Source organism: Chamaea fasciata, unplaced genomic scaffold (genome assembly GCF_029207755.1).
Source record: "Chamaea fasciata isolate MVZ Bird 193981 ecotype frontalis unplaced genomic scaffold, bChaFas1.0.hap1 SCAF_27, whole genome shotgun sequence".
Classification (NCBI taxonomy): Eukaryota; Metazoa; Chordata; class Aves; order Passeriformes; family Sylviidae; genus Chamaea; species Chamaea fasciata.
In genome coordinates, this window is record NW_027094112.1 from 282,855 (window position 1) to 302,837 (window position 19,983).

General features: G+C 48.2%; 1 protein-coding gene across 1 annotated transcript in view; it reads left to right on the plus strand.

Annotated features, from left to right (window-relative positions):
- The first annotated feature begins 509 nt into the window (after positions 1–509).
- The window catches only part of LOC136301613 (acid-sensing ion channel 2-like), a 31,665-nt gene continuing 12,191 nt past the window's right edge, over positions 510–19,983 (plus strand). The window contains exon 1 of the mRNA XM_066204741.1: positions 510–1,195. Within this exon, the coding sequence (XP_066060838.1) occupies positions 632–1,195 (564 nt within the window). The 5' untranslated portion in view covers positions 510–631. The remainder of the gene's footprint in view (positions 1,196–19,983) is intronic.

Here is a 19,983-nt window from a genome sequence, read left to right on the forward strand (position 1 = left end):
ATTTCTCCCGCTGAATTAGCTGCCCATCTTTCCCACGCAAATCACACCGACAGCACAGGCTGGGTTTTCGCGGTGGTGTTTTCTGCCCAAAATGGAGAGGTGGGGAGTAGGAGAGATGCCTAAATCCTGTAGTCGCATCCCCGGAGCTCGGGGACCATCTCCCGGTCGGGCTAAAGGCATCCGGGAAGCAGCATCCTCGGCTTTCTGCACTAGTTAACAGCCTGCGAGCTGCCTCCACTTGTTTTAGGCTCGCTTGCTTAATCTCAGCTCCCCTCGGCTCGAGTGTGCCTCTGAGTGTGTGCAGGGGGAGGACTTTATTGCCATTGGCTCAGCTTTCACTGCCCACCCACATCTCTTCCACATCACCTTGGTGTCTCCCTAAATAAAACCAGCCCTCCTTATCGCACTGAGGAAATCAAGAGCGAGAGTTTGAATGGATTTTATATAAATATTTACCCCGACGAAGCTACTGCTGAGCTTGTGGAATAAATTCACAGCAGCTGGTCTCACTCTGCTTCCCTTGCTCACCCCTGAAAGGGTTTAATTGCTTTGGAGAGGAGAGGGGAGAGATCCGGATCCCAATTCTGCCTCCAGACTGACCCCAAAAGCAGGACCAGGATTTAAATGAACTATGGATCTGAAGGACAGCACCAGCGAGGGCAGCATGGGCAGCCTGCAGCCTTCCAGCATCCAGATTTTTGCCAACACCACCACGCTCCATGGGATCCGTCATGTCTTTGTCTACGGGCCGGTGACCATCCGGCGCCTGCTCTGGACCTTGGCCTTTGTGGGCTCGCTGGGTCTCCTCCTGGTGGAGAGCTCAGACAGGGTGGCTTTTTACTTCTCCTACCAGCATGTGACCAAAGTGGACGAGGTGGTGGCGAACAGCCTTGTGTTTCCTGCTGTCACCATCTGTAACCTCAACGAATTCCGCTTCTCCCGGCTCACCACCAATGACCTGTACCATGCTGGGGAGCTCCTGGCTCTGCTGGACGTCAACCTGCAGATCCCCAACCCTCACCTGGCTGACCCTGCTGTCTTAGCCATCCTCCAAGAAAAGGCCAACTTTAAGCAGTATAAACCCAAAGTTTTCAGTATGCAGGAGTTCCTGGCACGGGTTGGCCACGACCTGAAGGATATGATGCTGTACTGCAAGTTCAGAGGCCAGGAGTGCAACCACAAGGACTTCAAAACTGTGAGTATAAGCAGAGACTCTGCTTTTCTCTTCTCTGGGCATGTGGACCATGGTGTTGCAGGACCAGGACAGCCCTGGAGGTCACTAGCCAAGCTGTGTGTGTCCGTTGTGATGAGGCAGTGTCTGCCAGGCTCTGGCATGGCAGAGGAGGAGCAGGAGGAGCCCTGTTGAGCTGAAGTTTGTTGGAGTCCTAATGGGGGTTTTGTGGGGCCAGACCTGCAAGGGGCTTGTAGCAGGTCCAGCCTCCATCCTGGGTAAGGCCCACAGCTCTCAGTGTCTGCTTGGGGTCAGATGGGTGCTGCTGAGCATCGCAGGGGGCCTGAGGGTCTCTGCCCCTCAGGCAGAGGGTGACTTCTGACATCCCCCAGTGGATGTCAGCCAGCTGAAGGAGGCAGAGAGGGCTGGACAGAGCCAACAAGAAGGCCAGCTGCTCAGGGCTGGTCTGAGCAGTGTCCAGCTGTATTTCTCCAGGTGTTTGCAGCTTTCCTGGAACTGTGGAAGGGGAAATTTTTCTTCTTGTTCCTGGCTCATAAATCCTGATTTGCTACGGAGTGTGGGTAGCAGCTGGGTACCTGCCTGGTGCTGTGTCTTTCCTGTGCTGTGTTAGATGAAAGGAGGGGAAAGAGAGGGAGAGGAAAAGCAACTGAGAAGCTCTGCTCTGATCCCAGTCTGCTCTGGGATGGGGGCAAGTGGAGTGAGCTGGGTACTTGAGCATCCTGAGGGAAGCAGCTGCTGTTGAGTTTCCAGCTTCTGACTGGCACCCTGATGACAATGCAGACTGGTCTGGGTGCTGTGGTGGTTAATGTGTGAGCGTAAAACAAAAATTACTAGGAGGTTGTCTGTATGAAGTGATGCCCATGTGTGCTGCTGGGGCGGGTGAGGGGTCTGGGCAGGGGGCTGCAGAGGGGGCTGAGCCCCATCCTGGCCAAGCCGTGGGGTGCTGGGGTCTGGGCTAAGTCCCACTGTGCTCTCTGGGCAAGCTGGGCAGTGCCTTGGCTCTGTGATCCTGGAGTCAGGAATGTTACAGGTTTCAGATGGCTGTTTCTTGGGAGTGCTGCTGTTCTTCTGCTAATTACAGTGTATCCTGTGGAGAGCAGGCCCTGGGCAGAGTTTGTGATTGCCTGGTTCATCAGCAGAATCCTTGTCTGGTTTTGGGAGAAGTGAATATTTTCTGTCTGTGCTGCTTTGGATCTCCGAGCAAATGAGTCCAACTGTCTCCAGCTTCAAAGTCATTGCCATCCCCTGGACTGTGCTTTCTTTACACCTCTGAGCAGGAGCATAGAATTTTGTGCCTTAGTTGTTGCCTGGGCATAACTCCAATGTTGTGCCTATTTCAAACAGGAGATCCAGGAAAACCATTCCCTTGTTTCTGCTCCCTCGGCAGGTCCAAGGAGGGGTTGGGTCATCCAAGTCGTAAGAAGGTGTCAACCAAGTTCCAAGGAGAGCAGCTTGCTAAAGAAAAGCCATGTGTGAGCAAGTCTGGAGAATGGGATAAGGAAGGATAAAAAGATGCAAAAGTCCAGGGGACACATCCCAGGAGGATGGACAGACCTCCCTTGACTGTAGCAAAGTGTGGGGACCAGGAGGTATCCTGCCTGTGGACTTGCCAAGAGTGAAGTAAGAGCCAGTCAAAAGCAAAAACCTCAAATCCAGGGAGCAACCAGCACTTTCAAAGCACCTGCAGGGCTTAAAAAAGGACTTTAAAGATCAGGTCCTGTTCTCAGGGAAGACAGGAGCTCTTGGCAGCCCCCCTGGGACCCAGCAGGGTGTCACCCCTGGATACTGAGGTTTTGAGATAATTGCTTCTGAAACAATGATTTTCTTTTTTTTTTTTTTTTTTTTTTTTTTTTTTTTTTTTAATTTCATGGGGGGTACTGTAGTTTCCAGATAGACAAACATTACCTGTCTGTCAAATAAATGCTCTGCTAAAACAGATCAGGGCAAACTAGAAAGAGACAGGATATTATGGACTAACAGCGCTTGTCCTTGTCAAAGTGAGAGATTGAGTGCAATACTTCAGCCCATTCTGCAAAACAGCTCCTACCTGAGCCAGAAGATAACATTGTCTCTCACAGAGTCAGGGCCTCAGTCTCACTGACTCCAGGTAATCCCCAAGGTTATGGAAATCCAGGAAGCAGCACTTGACAGGGACACAACAACCCTGTTTTCCTTCCAGATTTTACCTCTTGGAGATAAGAGGCAGGAAAAAAATGTCTGTTTGAAGGATGAGTAGGTGTTTCCACAGGAAGAATGCTGTAAAGGTCTGTGAACTGCCTCCAGGCTGAATCAGAACCTCATGTCCTGGGTGAATTTTGCATTTAATCACCACCAACCTGTTGCAGCTGCACACAGGCTCAGTGACAGCACATCCATCCTGCTGCAGCACCCGCTGGAGAAGAGTCATCATTGAAGCCTGATTTGTTTCCTGAAGGGAAACAGGGTGTAAATCCCAGGGCAGTTCTGCAATACATCAGCAGGGTGAAGAACTACGAGGTTTTTATCCACACTCCCCAAATTCTGGCAGATGAGAGCAGAGGAGGCAGGAGCTTTGCAGCAGACGGCTGCACCAAACAGGAACTCTGCAATAAGGTGCTGCTGGAGGAGCCAGTGCTGTGCTGTCTCTGGTCAGCTCTGCCTTCTGCTGCATGGGGGGTTTGTGTGCAGGGTGTCCCTGAATAAAGCCCACTGCACTGCTGCTGCATGGAGAGCAGGAGCTGAATGGCAGCATCTTGCCATTTTGAAAACACTTGACTTTACCCTCCTTCCTCCTCCACTGCCCTGTTAAAATCCTCTGTCACTGCTTTAATAACAGGATTTGAGCTGTGGTTTCTTCCTGCACTTCCTGTTCGTTCTCCCCCTAATACCCCTCAGATAAAATTTCCCATATTAAGGTCTGCTCCCTGGAGTGAGTCCCCACAGCTTTTCTTCAGAAATACCCCAAAGGGAGCAGCCAGGTCTAAGCAGGATGTGCGGATCCTGTGCTGGCATTGCCACACACAGAACAGCAGAGAAGATAATGCAGAGTTTTGCTGTAGGCAAAGCAAGTGAAGAAGAGAAAGTTGGCAGAACGTGCTTTAGCAAAGCCATTCCCTTGGAGTATTTGGAGGAGTAAAGCCTGACAGCAGCAGCCAAAGAAATCCCCTCCTTGTTTTCTGCATTGCTCCCCCCAGGAGGTCTGGTTGGAGCTGACCTGGCAGATGGCATTTTCCTGGAGGAGCTGTGCTCCTGCTGCTCCACATGACATCAAGGTCTTCCATCCCACTACTGCTGAGCCTGGCAAAGCTTGGGCTCATCAGCCCTGGCCACACCAATGTGATGTTCTGGGAGTCCCCGTGGGTGTGTGGAGCAAAGCCTCTTTCCTGGGGCCGCTGGTGTGGCTCGTGGTCTTTTGCTGTTCCAGCCTGGGATGAGCTGGGCGGTGGCAGGGGACACTTGCAGGAGGATTTTGTGTGTGACCTGGCAAATGTGGGGGGCAACGGGAAGAAAACCTCTGAAAATCCTTTCAGCCCATGGGGCAAACACAGAGTGAAAGATGGGATGGCCTGGGAGTGGGCACTGGGAATGTGAGCAGCAGGCGAATGGGATCCCTCAGTCCCCCCTTGCTGAGAAATGCTCCCCAGCAGCACAGCCCTGCCCAGCACAGCCCGGCCGTGGCTCTGGGGGATGTTCCAGAGTGTTCTGGGTGTCTGGGGCAGTACCATGTCCCTCAGTTGGGTTGTTTGCTAAGTACAATGTTGGGCTGTGCTTCCTCACACATCCCGTCATTCCAGCTAACACAAAGTTCTCCCTCGTGCCCACTCTGCTTCATCAGGTGTCTATTTATTGCCAGTGGCCATGACAATTGAAGGATAGAACTCATTTATTTTCAATATACATTCTTCTGACCGACAGGGTCCACATAATGAAGCATATCTCATGTGAATATTGCTATTTTAAGACACGAGTTTCTGTCAATCTATCTGGCTTTCTCTAGACATATTTTTTCTGCCATTCTTTGTAGTGTATCTATCAGGCTAGTTTAGTGAATAGCTTTGGCTTTTTAGACTAACAAGTCCATTCTCATCTGTTATCCAACTTCCACCTTCTTCAAGAAAAAACGTCAGGATAGTGTGTACTTGATTCAGAAAAACATTACTTTTCTATTTAACAATTTTTTTGGAGAGTCACAACTTTTTCCAATGTTTGCTCCAGAATCTAAGATGCCATGATGAGGTCTGCCATAATGAGATGTGCAATAACGAGATGTGCAATCCAGTGATGACTTCTATACAAACAGGTCATTCTTCCAGCAGGAAATCAGGCCACTGTGCAGCCTTCCCAGTCTACACTGGAATATCTCAATTTTTGCAGGTGCTGTTGAGGGTCTGGGTGTGGGCACAGAGGGAGTGCAGGGTTATCATTTTGCTGCAGATAGTGTCTTTTTGGGTGTCTAAAAGGAGGAGGATTGCTCCTGGCAAACCCTGCCCTTGGGAAATGCAGAGCCTCATTCTACCCAGTGCTTTCCTGAATTAAATTTCTCTGTCCCATAAGGATTTATGAGTATGGCAATTCCCTGTTACACTGATGGGGTTTGTATTTCCTTTATTGATTAAAAAATGGTAGGAAATGCTTTATATTTTGCAGGAAGTGTCATGGATGGATGCCATTTGGGATCAATGCTCATGGAAAACCATTCCTGGGTTGGAATGGTTAATAGAGCTAAAATCTAATGGAAGCTGTGGAGCTTCAGTGGGGCCTTCTCATGGCAAATCCAGTTTTAAATTCTTTAATACTGTGTGTTGGTTTAGCACAGCCTGGTTTTGGGGGGGGGAGGGGGCAGGGGGGGGCAGAAAAGTGGCTTCTGTGAGAAGCTGCTAGAAGCTTCCACCATGTCTGACAGAGCCAATGTCTGATGGGTCTGAGGATGGACGTGCTTGAAGATGTACAATTAGAGAGGGTGGTAATGCCGCTGTGATGACATTTTTATAGGAAAATCAAAACAGCACCCGCCAGTTTTTTCCCAGGGGCGGCATGGTATTGCTGCCGGGGGCCATCCCAGTGCCACCCGTGGGGAGCCTTGCCTGCCTGGCCGCCCCCAGCCAGCCGTGCTGCAGGCAGAAGCACGGGGGGGTGGTGGCAGCTTCCCCTTCCCGGTGGCCCGCAGGAGGAGAGGTGTCAATCAGTGCTGGTGCCGTGCTGGCATTGCCTGCGCCTTGGCCGCAGTGCCGCGTGGCCGGCAGCGGAAGCATGACGAGCAATTCCCAGATGCAGAACCTACACAAGATCAACTTTTTGGTGCTGTGGGATCTTGCAACTATCTTTGAATTCGTGGAATTTTCTGGCAATGGTACCTGTGAGCAGGTGCTTTTCTTCTAGTCAGAGAGGAGGAGGAAATGAGGGCACGTGAGGGAAAACATGGTGATACCAAGGTCAGTGGAAGATAAAGAGGGAGAGGAGGTGCTCCAAGAGCTGACGCCGAGATTCCTCTGCAGGCCATGGTGAGGACCATGGTGAAACAAATTGTCCCCCTGTAATGCATGAAGTCCATGGGGGATGCAGAGATCCACTTGCAGCCTGTGGGAAAAGTGCTCATGCCGGAGTGGGTGGATGCCAGAGATGCTGTGATCCAGTGGGAGACCTGAACAGAGCGAGAGGGCTCCCGCTTCCAGAGATACAGAGAGAGGGCCCTTACTTCCAAACTAGAACAGCCCATCCTTAAAAGACTGCACCCCATGGACGAGTGACCCATGCCACAAGAGTTTTAGGGAGACTGCCCGTGGGAGGGACCCCACAGCAGACTCCTCTCCCTAAACAAACAGAAAAAGATCCGGAGTGATGAACTGACCAAAACCCCCACTCCCTCCCTCCCTGCGCTGTCGGTGGGAAGGAGGGAGGGGCTGGGGGGAAAAAAAAGTGTTTTAGGGGTTTATTTTACTTCTCATTACCCTTCTCTGACTCTGTTAATAATAGTTTTACCTTATACCTTTAAATTTAAACCTATTTTGCCCTTAGAAGGTTTTTCTCTCAGTCCTTACCTCAACTCATGGACTCTTTGTTAATTCTTAATCTTTTTTTTCTCCCTCTCCTCTGCCCAACTGTAGCAGAAGAGGGCAAGCATAGGACTTTCATGGATACCTGGCATTTGGCCAATATCAAACCACAACATACTGGAAGTATAAACACTGGGTGAAACAACTCCAAAGGAGAGAAACTGGAGAAATGGGCCGTAGGTTGTTAACTTGGGGGATTGGTGCTCCGCATTTGGGATGCTGATTTGACTGCAGACCTGACCAGAGCAGTGACAGTCCTCCTTAATGATCCTCAAAAAGGGCTGTGTTTAGATGTGTTTCGAGCTGTTTCTTAGCCAGGCATGCTGCCCTCCCTCACTCAGGCTTTGGGATGGGGAATGATTTAAACAAGTGGGAAATGTCAGGAACAGGCACAGCCAAAGTGTCAGAGCCAGCTGGAGAGCAGAGGGGGATGAATGATGAGGGAGATGAGGCACGGGGGAGGGCCCTGGGAGAGGAAGGACAAAGAATTTATGTGTGTAAGAGCCAGATGTGGGCTCAGCCTTCCCTTGCTGGAGCAGCTGGCACTTGGTTTGGAGGAGAGCAAGAATCACTTCTCACTTCTGAGTGATTCCCATTCCTTAGAGTTATTCATCAGGAGGCCAGATGAGAGCTCCTCTGTCCTCCACACCCCACCTGCTCAGGGATTTGAACTCCAAATAGCAGCTGGAGCAAAATGCAAATTCACCCTTGGTATGGGGAAGAACTGCTGAGCAAGGTGGGTGTCATTTGAGTTTCAAGGATAGAGGAGATGTTTAAAGGCTGCCAGGATTTATCAGAATTGTCCTGGGAATTGTGTGAGGCTTTTCTTAGTGTTGGAAATGAATGCAGCTTCTTGTGCTTCAGCTCTCATTTCTCCCAGACAATGAGAACTGCATTGCCCAAAGCTGTGGAAAACCAAGGTTGTCAACAACTGAGAACAGATCTGATAAATGTCTTCCAGCCACCATGTCCTGGTGCCTCCCTCGCCTGTGGCTCTCTGTGACTAACACAGTTCATCTCACAGGGTCTCCCTGACAACTGGCCTGGATGAGTTCTCCTGGGTACAGTTTTCTGTCTGCAGTGGGTGGAGGGTGAAACCACAGGAAGCTTTCACATATACTGTGCTCTCTCTACAGGAACCAGACTTAGTCTAGTCATGTCCAAAGCTAAAGGCCATGAAAGACAAGGAATATATGAAAAAAACCCAGCCTGGTTTCCAGCTAGAGAGGCAAAGTGGAACGACATAGCTTGTCCATACTCCCTGCCCCATGCAAGTGTCCCTTGGAGTCTTCTTGGCAGATAATAAACAACCTCCCAGATGTCCCCTCTTGAGGAATCTTTGTGTGGGTTTAATCTAAACTCTCCCTGAGAGGTTCTGACTACCAGGTCCATGATCCCCACGGACAGAAATGGGTAAAAGTCTAAACCAGTTGTCATGAAGTGAAACAGGAGAAATTCCCACTTGATTAAAAAAACACAAAATCGATCTGACATCACTGAGGGCCTCTGGCCTCTTGAGGTCCCTTCCAAGCTGAATTATGATTCTATAACAAAAAGCAGGTGCAGACCTGTTGGGGCTTCTGCTATTTTTGGAGTATCTAATTTTTTTCATAGAAACATAGAACCCTGGAATGGTTTGAGTTGGAACGGACCTTTAAATCATCCAGTTCCACTCCCTGACATGGGCAGAAATACCTTTCACTATCCCAGGCTGCTTCAAGCCCCATCCAACCTGGCCATGGACATTTGCAGAGATCTAGGGGCAGCCACAGTTTCTGTGGGCATCTTGTGCCTGGGCCTCCTCACCCTCCCAGGGAAGCATGTTTTCCTAATATTAATCCAAACCTACTCTCTCAATTTAAAGTCATTCCCCTTTGTCCTGTCCCTTTTCCAAAGTCTCTCTCCGTCTCTCTTGGACCCCTTTTGGTACTGGAAGGGGCTCTGAAGGAGCAAAGTCACCCTGGAGCTTTTCTCCAGGCTGAACAGCCTTGCAGGACCTTGCACTTGGGCTTGGTGGACTTTGTGAGGGTCACACATTCCCACCCGTCTAGCCTGTCCAGGTCCCTCTTGATCCCATCCCTTCCCTATAATGTGTCACACAGCTTGGTGCCATCAAGCTTGCTGAGGGCGCCCTCAGTCCCATTGTTTTGTCACCAACAGAGGTGGAAACCACAGCTCTAACCCTGAGGAGCTCTGCCTGTCTCTGACCTGCTCTCACACTCAGCTCACCCTCAGCCTTCCTGAGAAATGAAAGCCAGTTTGGGAAGACGATCACCTTTCTCTCTGTGAACTCTGTGCACAAGTTCAAGTTTGCATTATTGACCTAAGGACAAAAATTGCCCTAAAATGCAGAGTTGCTGACAGTCCCATCTGCACTGAGCATTGAGGCATTCACAGCTCTGATTCCATAATGAGCCCACCAGAGTTTCTCTGAGCAACCCCCTGTCTTTTCCCATTTCCTATTTGCTATCCCTATTTGCTTTAGAAGCAGACAGTGGTGATTCCCTGAAAAAAACCCTCAAATCCATCACTCAGCTCCTGCTGACAAAACATGTGCCTGGTAGCTCCTAAGGAGCGTCAGGATGGGCACGTCATGCACAGCATCTCCATCTCCTCTGACAGGGTCTGGAGTACCTCCTATGCCTTCCCAAAGGCATTTGTCACAGGAATTTATGCCTGGAGTGCCATCCAGGCTCAGGTCGGCCATGCAGCAGAGTTCTGCGTCCACTGGCATAGCTAGGGTGAGGGCAATAAAGGTGATAAGCTATCAGGATGAGGTGGGTGTGAGCAGGGTGTCAGAGGATTGTGTTGCTGCCACAGCTACACCAGCTCTATATGGGACTCAAAAATACAAAAAGCATTCTGCCTACTGGACTGATGAGACCCTGCAGCATTCCATAGGAAGAGCTTTTTGGGAAAAAGACCCATGGAAAACTTCCTTGCTTACCAAGTGATGACAGCTATGAGAGAGCTGGGAGTGGAGAGGACTCAGATCTTCCTGAGGGACAAAATCATGATCTGTGGCTAAATGTGAAGGCTGTGAAAGTCAGTGTCTATTTTGACACACCTGCATCCGCTGAGAGGTCATGATGAAAAGCCTTAAACAGATTGACTTTATTGAGGGTTGAGTGCAACTGAATGGTCCTCTAGAAGATTGTTGGGACTTCCCGACCTGTGGAAATCCATGACGAAACCTCTCAGGCACCAGAAGCTCAACAAGTTAAGAGGGAAAATGAGGTAGATGAGGTGGTCATGTCTGACTCCATCTGCCATGGATTAATATATGAGACCTGCACCAGGAAAAAAAAAAATGGCCCCTTGGAGGTAAAAGAGACTGAGAGTCATTTCAGCACGACTGACACCAGTGTGCTCAGGGCCATCAAGAACCAATTTCCACCCAGCCATGAATATTTACAACCAAGCATATGCCATTACTTGAAGAAAAGCTGAATTGTTTTGATCATTTGCTGCTGTTGTGCCGTGCAAGGAAGGATTTAGCCTGTGTGTTAAGGCAAGGAGCGTGAAGTGAAGGAGAGAAGGGTAATGGAAAATGCACATATATTTGCTCAGGGTGAGATGGATGAAAGGAGGTTTAATCTGCACTTGGATTTCCCAGAGGAGCCCATCCAAGGGAATGGGGCCATCAGGGATTTTCATGTGCAAGAGGAGCTGCTCAGTTGCCTGCTCCTTTCAGAGAAGCAACTTCTGCTTTGTGATTTCCTCAGAGACTGGAATTTGAAAAAAAAAAAAATCAGAAGTGAAAAAGACTGAGTCAAATTTCATCTCCTCCTCAGGTACTCCCCCACACTGGTCTGACCTTGCACGAGAAGGGGATTCCAGGCTCTTGTCTCATGCCAGGTCTGTAGGCATCCCTTTCTTTCAGTCAGTCCAAAGATTTCACTTCCAGGATGAGTTTCTTGGGAATTGGAGTTTTTCCTGAGGGAAACCAGTAGTGCCGAATCTGTCCTCCTCGCCTATATGAAAGAAATCCCAAATGCAAACTGAAAACCCCAAACTAAACCACTGGAGGTCCAAAAATTTTAGAAATTTCAGTGGGACCAAGTTTTAGCTGCTCTATAAAATTGAGTTTTCATGATGCTGTTTCAATAGTGATGAATACTGATATATAAATGTAATATGAAGATGGGCATGACATTAAAGCAATTTAAAATGAAATTAAAATTAAAAATTATTGAAACTTATTTTGCTTTTAAAAGGTTTTGTCATTATTGGAAGCAGAAAATCAAAGCAACCCATTTAGACATTTTTTGGTTTCTTGTTCTATTTGCGTTTTCCAGGCTCTCTGAAATCCCACGCTCATGCAGTGGAGGAGTCATGCAAGGATTTCACTTTATGGAAGGGGCTGAATCCCGTAACAGTGATTCAAACTGTTGGTTCACCTAAAGGTTTGAGGGACATTAATCTTAGGCCAGGAGAAGAGAATAAATAAACCCCAGAAAACGCTCTCTGGTGATTCAGCTGTGTTACTGTGAGAGGGGTAATTTAAGGGCTCCGTGACAGGAGATTTCTCCCAGCTCAGTAAAACTGATGAGCTGGAGCTCTGGAACAGCAGGAGGACAGGACAGGATTCACATGGGGTTGTGCAACGACAGCCCAGCAAACATCACTGCAGTTGCCATAGGCAGGACAAAATTAATTGAAGAGGAGCATTAATGAGCAGGGGGAGGAATAAATAGAAGCTTAACCCTTGATCATCTAAACTTCCAACACCACACTCTACTGCTCCCTGGCACTGAAATGGACAGTGACTCCTGAGACATCCAGGAAAGTCTCTCTATCCCTTCCAGTGCCTCCTGCAAGGCTTTAGAAGAGCAGCTTATGGCTCTGTCACATGTGAAGTGGTGGCAGCAGAGCTATGAACTGCTCAGCAGTTCTCCAGTGATGGAGGAACCTGTGAAAGCTGAACCAGGATGTCAGAGAAGTGTCAGTTCGACCTTGAATGGGGGATGGAATTATGTTTCGGCAGACGGGAGGGACTCTCAGCCATCTGGAATGGGATGGTTTAGCTGAAGGGGACCTTGGATGGGAGCTGACATTCGCCAACAGATTTCTTGGTGTTTCTATGAACAGGTGAACCAGAATTCTGCTCAGAATTGCAGTTTCTGTTCATCATACTGGTATTTTCCTCTGGATAAACTACTGGGATTAGGGTTAGGGGTGTGGGGATCAGGATCTCGCAGAACATAACATGTTGTGTCCTCTTCTGCTCAGGAGCTGCTGGTGGGATACAGCAGTCACACAAGGCTGATATTTTAATTTCTTCCTTTGAAGCATTTACTGTTTGGGGATATTGGGGGTTAGATTTGTTTCTTTTTTACTTATAGATTTTTTTTCCCATAAGTTGCTAGGAAACTAACTACTGGGTACTTATGGGTACTTAAGCAAAACCAACAAGTGGCCAAAGGAGAGGAGTACAGCACCTGGCCACACCTCTTTTGGTGTCTGGGAGTTTCTCCCGGAGGGGGAAGTTTTTTTAAGTTTTGGGGACAGGTAAAGGATGGGGCTGGGGGCAGCTTCTGGCTCTTGCTCTTGGCACTGGAAGAAGGAGGGTCAAGCTGTTGCTCACTGCAGGGAGAATTCACTGTTATCACTGGAACCCAGTCCTAGAGACCTACCACCATCTCCTCCTGTGCCCAGGAATCCTGAGCTCGCCTGCTCCTGCCCTGCTGGAGCTGGCCTGGCCCTGTCCTGGCGCTGCCGCTCCATCGGCGCTGCTTTGAGGCTTTTTGCTCCACTGTGGGCTCGCACCCCTGCCCTGCCGGGACATCCCACCATTCCAGTTACCACCATGGAGCTTCAGATGTATCTCGTCCATTCCTGCTCATTCCTGCTGCTCCAGCTTGGTGTCCTCAGAGTCCTGCAGGGGCACCGGGGTCAGACTGCCCCAGGGTTTTGTGAAGCAAAGCCTCTCCTCCATCCCTTCCCTTCTTGGCCGAGAAGGCCGTCACGAGGTTCCTGGCTCTGTTTGTTGTTAATGCTGCAGTTGTTGTTGGTTGTTTGCCTTGTTATACATACTAGTAAAGAACTCTTATTCTTACCCCTCATATCCTTGCCTGAGAGCTCTTTAATTTCAAAATTATGATCATTCAGAGGGAGGGGCCTTATATTCTCCATTCCAAGGGAGGCTTTTTGCCTTCCCTAGCAGACACCTGTCTTTCAAACCAAGACAGAGGATTTTTTTTAATTTTTTTAATGAAAAGAGGCAGGTTTTCCCATAAGGCTTTGGGAAAACTGCTGCTGTGGTCATTTCTCAAACAGCATTCCCATCTAAACCAATCTTTATGTAAAAGATGGGAACAGTTTCCATGGATAGTATGACGAGGGTGTAGAGGTCATGCTGGGGAGAAGGAGCTGCTGTGTTGGATGTTAATATTTATCCTTGTTGATCTGCATTTTTCATCCTCTACCCTGGCCTCAGATGCTGCAGCCACCATCTTTTCTGGAGATGCTGCAGGATCACTCTAAATAGCCATTAACTAATGCTAAATTATGATGGAGCATCTCCTGAAATATGTGTGACATCCACATGAATAACAAAAGGATTTCTGTCAGGTATGACAGGGCTTTGCAGCTGATCCACACCAGTTCCAACGAGTCCCTCGCAGGGCCCTGTAATTCCAGGACAGGCACAGAGAAAGGAGGTGCCAGGGTGTACACGGCAGTTCTGAACGAGCTGTGGGCAGAGACAAGTTGAGTTTGCCTCCTAAAGACATTGATGGGGGTGAGATCCCTCTGTTAGCTCCCACAACTGCATCCATCCCTGCAAAAATCATTCCCTCTCCTCATTATCTCTTGGTACAACAAAAAGACCTTCAGAGGTCAGTCTTGTGATGATGTCTCTGTACATCTGCATCTCTCCAGGGAAAAACAGATCAAGAGGGAAAGGGTTTTTCTATGGTGTTTGTGCATGATACCAGAAAATTGTGCAAGTGTCTCCTGAGATTTCCCATGTGAAAAGCTTTTTGCCTTAAAGCATTTCTATTTTCCATGAAATTAATTAAAATAAAGATCTCAATGCAAAATGAAACACCGAAACCCTTTGATATCTCATTTAATGGATAATACGGTTCAGAATTAAGTAATGGAAAAAGTGATGCCAAGCTGGGGAACTTTTCACCATGTGCTGCCTCTACATCTTGCTCTTGTAGGTCAGCAGGTTCTAATGCACCCAGGTTCTATTTTATAGGGGTTTTGAGGCAAACCCTGGTGTCATCTGAGGCTAGTAAGGGGGAACCCTGAGTTACATATTCATGTCTGTCTTTCCCTGAATAGGGGAATTTAATTTACTGCTTTCAAACCAGGCAGTCAGAGCAAGATGCTTTTCAAAGGGCAGTCAGAGCAAGATGCTTCTGACAGCCTAACCTCTGAGCTTTATGGAGATGGTTTTAGGCTTATTTCCTGATAAGAGAAGGTTTCAGCAATTTTCCTCCATTTGAAAGAACAGGAGAAGTCTCAAAACCATGTGATTTCTACAAGTTTCACGAAAACTGGCAGCTGGGAGAGACCCGAACTGGAGCCCAGGGAGGAAAACAGGGTCAGTGCTTGTGTTTTACATTGTGTCTGACAGGGACCAGCTGGCCAACAAACACATGTGCCCCACTTTCTCCAGGAGCAGCCTGGCGATAATGAGACAGCTCACACGTCTCTGGCAGTACAGTACAAGCAAGATCAAACCAGGATGCAGGGATTTGTGCCCCCTGTGGGACAGGAGAACCATCCCAGGGGAGGTGTGCGTGTGAAGGCAGGTCCTGGTTTGTTCTGATGGTGCTAGGGGAGGCTAAGGAACCTGGGACAGAGCAGGGAGAGATTAGAAGACCAAATTCTCAGGAACACAGGCTTCATTCATTATTGTGTTTCAAATTCTGAGTAATTCCCAGTGCCAAGAGCAGGCCCATGGTGCTGCAGGTGCACTGCAGGACTCAGAATGCATGAAGTGACCTCAACTTTGCATCCTACTCCTCAGATCCCGAGTGGGAAATCCTGCCCAGCTCAGAGTGTCCACAACCCCCTGTCAATCCAAGGCTCACACTCCAGTCTTTGGATTTGAAATAAAACTGTCAGCTCCTTGGGGCAAGGGCTGTTTTTCTGGTTTATGTTTGCTATTAAACATTTATTATTAAAATTGATTAAACTTTAACTAAGGGAGGGGAATTGCTTTCACCTGCTGCAGAGAATGACATGGGCTGTGATTTTGCGCAAACACGAGAGAATCCATCATTCCTGGTTGGAAGGGATTGAAACCAAACAGATTTTTCTACAAATGTCTTCACTCAAAAAGCATTTTGAAAGCTTTTCTTACTGCATTTGCAAATCAGGTACACAGAGTACCTGAGCACCCCCTGCTACTGCAGCTCTGCAAACCCCAGATAGCTTCTGCAAGTGCCTGCGAGCTGAACAGCATCCTGAGGTAAAGCGTCCACCTCCCCTCCTCTTTGGAACACTGTTAAATGTTGATGGGTATTTCTGAGCCTAAATCCCTCCACTGGGGGTGCCCGTGGCTGTTGGAACAATTAACTGCAGCATATTTTCCTCCCATGTTTCAAACCCATCTAACACCAGGCATTAAAACCCAGTTACCACAGGTAAATTCATGTGACAAACTATTTCTGGAGATCAAGCAAGGACAGTTCAGTTACCAGGGGCAGGGAAATGCGGTGTGCATTTATTTTGTTATAAATCAGGCAGGTTAGTACAGTCCCCATTCGCAAAGTAATATTGAAATCTGGGGAAGAGCTTTCAATTGTTAACAGTTATTGCAAGTCCTTTGTGTATTCTGGCCTTTCCATGCTTTTTTTTTTGTTTGGTTTTTTTTTTTTGTTTGTTTGTTTTTGTTTGGTTTTTTGGGGTTTGTTTTTTTGTTTTTTTGGGTTTTTTTTTCCTGTCAGGAGGAGAAATAAGTGTCTGAGTCAAGTATGTTCTTGTAATTGCACTTGCCTTTCAAAAAAGACACACTTTCATTAAACCCAAAAAACCAGAAATCATCAGTGTGGCTTTAGTGCTGAGAAACCCTTTAGTTCCCCCTCCTCAGAGCTGTGCCCCAGCAGCTCTATCTCCCTGCAGTGCTTCTCACTTGAAATAATTCCTCTTCTCTGTCAGTCCAGGCACATCTAGGTGTGTGATATTCTAGCTTTTTGGTGTGCACCAGGGTTCTCCCCTCGTCTCATCCATGTGGTGTTTGTCAGTCAAGGTGTGGGCACCTGATTGTTAAAGATGATGATGATGATTCAAAGATGCAGATGATGAGTTTGTATCACTTATTGCAACAGTGGTGCAGTAAATCCCAGCTATAGGCATATGATCCTTGCTCCTCACAAGGAATCTCACATTCCTAAAATATTGAGGGGAAGAGATAAAATAGCATCAAGTAGCTCCAGGGGAGGTTTTAATCGAATATTAGGGAAAACCAGGGGAAATTTCTTCATAGAAAAGGTTGTTAAGCATTGGATCTGAGGCAGGGCAGGGCAACCACCAAACACACCTGGAAGTGTTCAAAAAATTATGGATGTGGCACTTGAGGCCAGTGTTAACAGTGAACGTGATGGTGGTGCTGTGGGTTGGACTTGATGAGCTCAGAGGCATTTTCTAACCTTAACAGCTTCCTGGTTTTGAGATCCAGCTGGAAATCCCCACAGCAGAGGTTTGGTGTCCTGCTCCTGAGCTGAGTGTCCAGAAACTGGGGTTTTCTGCCCTCCCAGTGTCTGCTTGGAGAGGCAAAAAGGGCTGGGGGAAGGGGAATGGTTGGGAGCAATGCCTGGGCTGGTGGGGACTGGGGAGAAGATGCAGGGAGGCAAAGGAGAGCAGCAGAGGATAATTCCAAGGGATACTGGCATGTACAGCCCATTCCTTGCAGGCACCGGGAGCAGCTGAGGGAGCTGGGAAAGGGGCTCAGCCTGGAGACAAGGAGGCTCAGGGGGGACCCTGTGGCTCTGCACAACTCCCTGACAGGAGGGGACAACCGGGGAGGTCGGGCTCTGCTCCCAGGGAACAGAGACAGGAGGAGAGGGAACGGCCTCAGCCTGGGCCAGGGGAGGCTCAGCTTGGACAGCAGCAGGAATTTCCCCATGGAAAGGGTGCTCAGGCACTGGAACTGGCCAGGGAGGTTTGGAGTCCTCATCCCTGGAGGTGTCCAAGGAATTCCTGGAGGTGGCACTCAGTGCTCTGGGCTGGGGACAAGGTGGGGATTTGGCACAACTTGGACTCAGTGATCCTGGAGGTCTTTTCCAACCTCAATGATTCTGGGATTTTTTGATTGCTGGAAATAATGCTTATCTCTATTCTTTCTCCACATTTTTCATGCCAAGCTGACATAAAAAAAATACTTTCATGCTGAGTTTCATGTCTATCCTCCCTCCCTTACTAGTAACATGGAATTATATCCCCATTCCTTTAAAATTCTGAGGTTTAGCAAGCACATAAACTGCACTTAAACCCCAGTCCCAACTGTAAAGCAAAGATTCCTTTTCCACTCAGGGAGCCATTCCTTCGATTTGTTATTTTGACTTCCTCGTGGTGGTTGTGCGCAAAGGCAACTCTGTGGAAAAGAAGGTTAAGTGCTAAGGTTAGAACAGGTTCAAGTATAATCCAGAGTGCCCTTGGCAAAGACAGAAGGGTTTTAGTGGGTCTCATTTATCATTGCCTGACAGCTTAAAGTGCTTGACTGACTCATTACTGTTCTTATATGTCTTTAGAAGAGCTGCAAAAGAGTCAGTGAGAAAAGTATCACTGTTTTCCTCTTTGAACCCACACTCAACAGGGAACAATAATATTTAAGACTTCAGATGTAAAATGTTTCCTCTTCAGAAACCAAATCCCCTGACATGAGACACATGGATCAGCTCGGGCTCAGCTCCAGAGGGGAGGTTTCTGTTGGTGTGGAGTGACATCCATGGGCAGAATTTTAGAGCTGAGAGCTGGGAGTTGGTCCTGCCAGCTGGGGTTCCCAGGCCTTCCTGAAACCACTCCCTGACCTTCAGCCTTTTCTCCTCATCCATTCTGCCAAACTTTGTCCCCCTCCAGGGGCAGGAGCTGTGGCCTCTGCAATGGAGGGAATGGTTGGACAATCCTGGAAGGCAGGGAGCTACTGGAACAGTTTTCCCAGAGAGGTTTGAAGAATGGGAAGAGCTTTAAAGTCCCGTCCAGCTCAAACCATCCCATTATTCTGGGATCATGGAGCACTACAAAGAATATTTTGGAGCACAGATCTCAAATATCAGTGAGCAAAGACCTGCTCCATGCTCCATCCCCGCCTGTTTGTTTTGCACATGGATCCCAGGGGATACAGGCAGTGCTCCCAGTGCTCAGCACCTGGGGATTTGTGTGCAGTTGTGTAAATCACCAGGGTGACATGGCAGAGGTCCTGACTGGGGAGGTTTAATGAAGTGGCTGCTTCAATTCGTGGTACCTTGCCAAGGCTCTTCACAAAGCTCTTCCAGAGATCAGGAGTTGTTAATGCCACTGGAAAAGGCAGTGGCTTCATCCCAAAGCAGCTGAATCCAACCTGGAACAGGTACAGAGCAAGACTGGGAGGAGGATTAAGGAAAAGAAACACCTGTTCTTGAGGGGAGATTATGAGAATTGAGCTTGTTTAAGTGAGCCTGGCAAAGGCTGTGTGAAGGACTGGGATAACTCCCAAGAAATCCATCAAGGGGTTGAAGACTGGGGGGAAATGGAGCTATTTCAGGCAGAGCATGGTGCTGGCTTTGGAGCAAATGGTACAGATTGTTCATGGATAACTTGATGCTGGAAGTTAGAAAGGGGGTTTTTTTTGTTTGTTTTTATTTTTTGAAGGAACAAAATTCTAAATTAATAGGGATAAAAAACCCAGCAGGGTTTTAACCAGGATCATCCATCAGTGGTGGAATTGTGTGAAGTGGTTGCCAGGAACAGGAGGCTGTGGCCAAGGACCTCTCCAAGTCCATGGACAACCTTTTCCTGGACTGAAGGAATGGGTTGGGTGTACGCCTGGATCGTGGGAGTCAGGCACCTTTCACCCGGGTTAAGCAGAGTGGTTTGGTGCCTGGGAAACCTGGAAAAACACAGCCCTGTCCTGGAAAGGTCTTTCCCCCCCGTTCCTGGAGTTATACAGTATCAATTCTGTGTTTCTTGATCTTGAAAAGACTTTAATGCCCAGCTTGTCAGTTCTGGGAATTCAATTAACTCAGCTCCTTTCTAGGTCTGCATAGAGACAGGACTATTGAGTCTACTGGGGTATAAATCCTGTGGGTGCTTAACCCTGTCCAGGGCTGGGTGAAGATCCCCTGTGGAGGCTGCAGAAGCTTCCCCGAGGGTGTTCATGCTGCCTGCAGTGAGAACGGGATCCTGCTAATGGCCAATCTGACTGAAGTCAAGGCATTAGAGATGGCTGGATTTTTGTTTATCTATATTCATATCCCATCTGGGAGCCCCTGGTATGCTGTTGTATTAGACATCACACAAAAATGGAGCAGAAAAGTGGTCTCTCCTCTCTCCTGCTTAAAAATAATATCATTTTCTCTCTGGTTTATGGGATCTCAGAGAAGCAAGGGAGAAGAGGGAGGGACAGCATTGGTTCAGTTGATTCTGACCAGTACTCACAGTACAACACAGAGAGAAAGGGGAACCTGTTTTTAAAATATATTAATAAATTCCCTCTGCAGAAATGAGTTACTTGGGCTGGATTTTACTCACCTGGGAAACAGAGCACCTGATCTGTTATCCCACAAATAAGGGAGAGAAAATCCATTGCTCATTCCAAAGCCT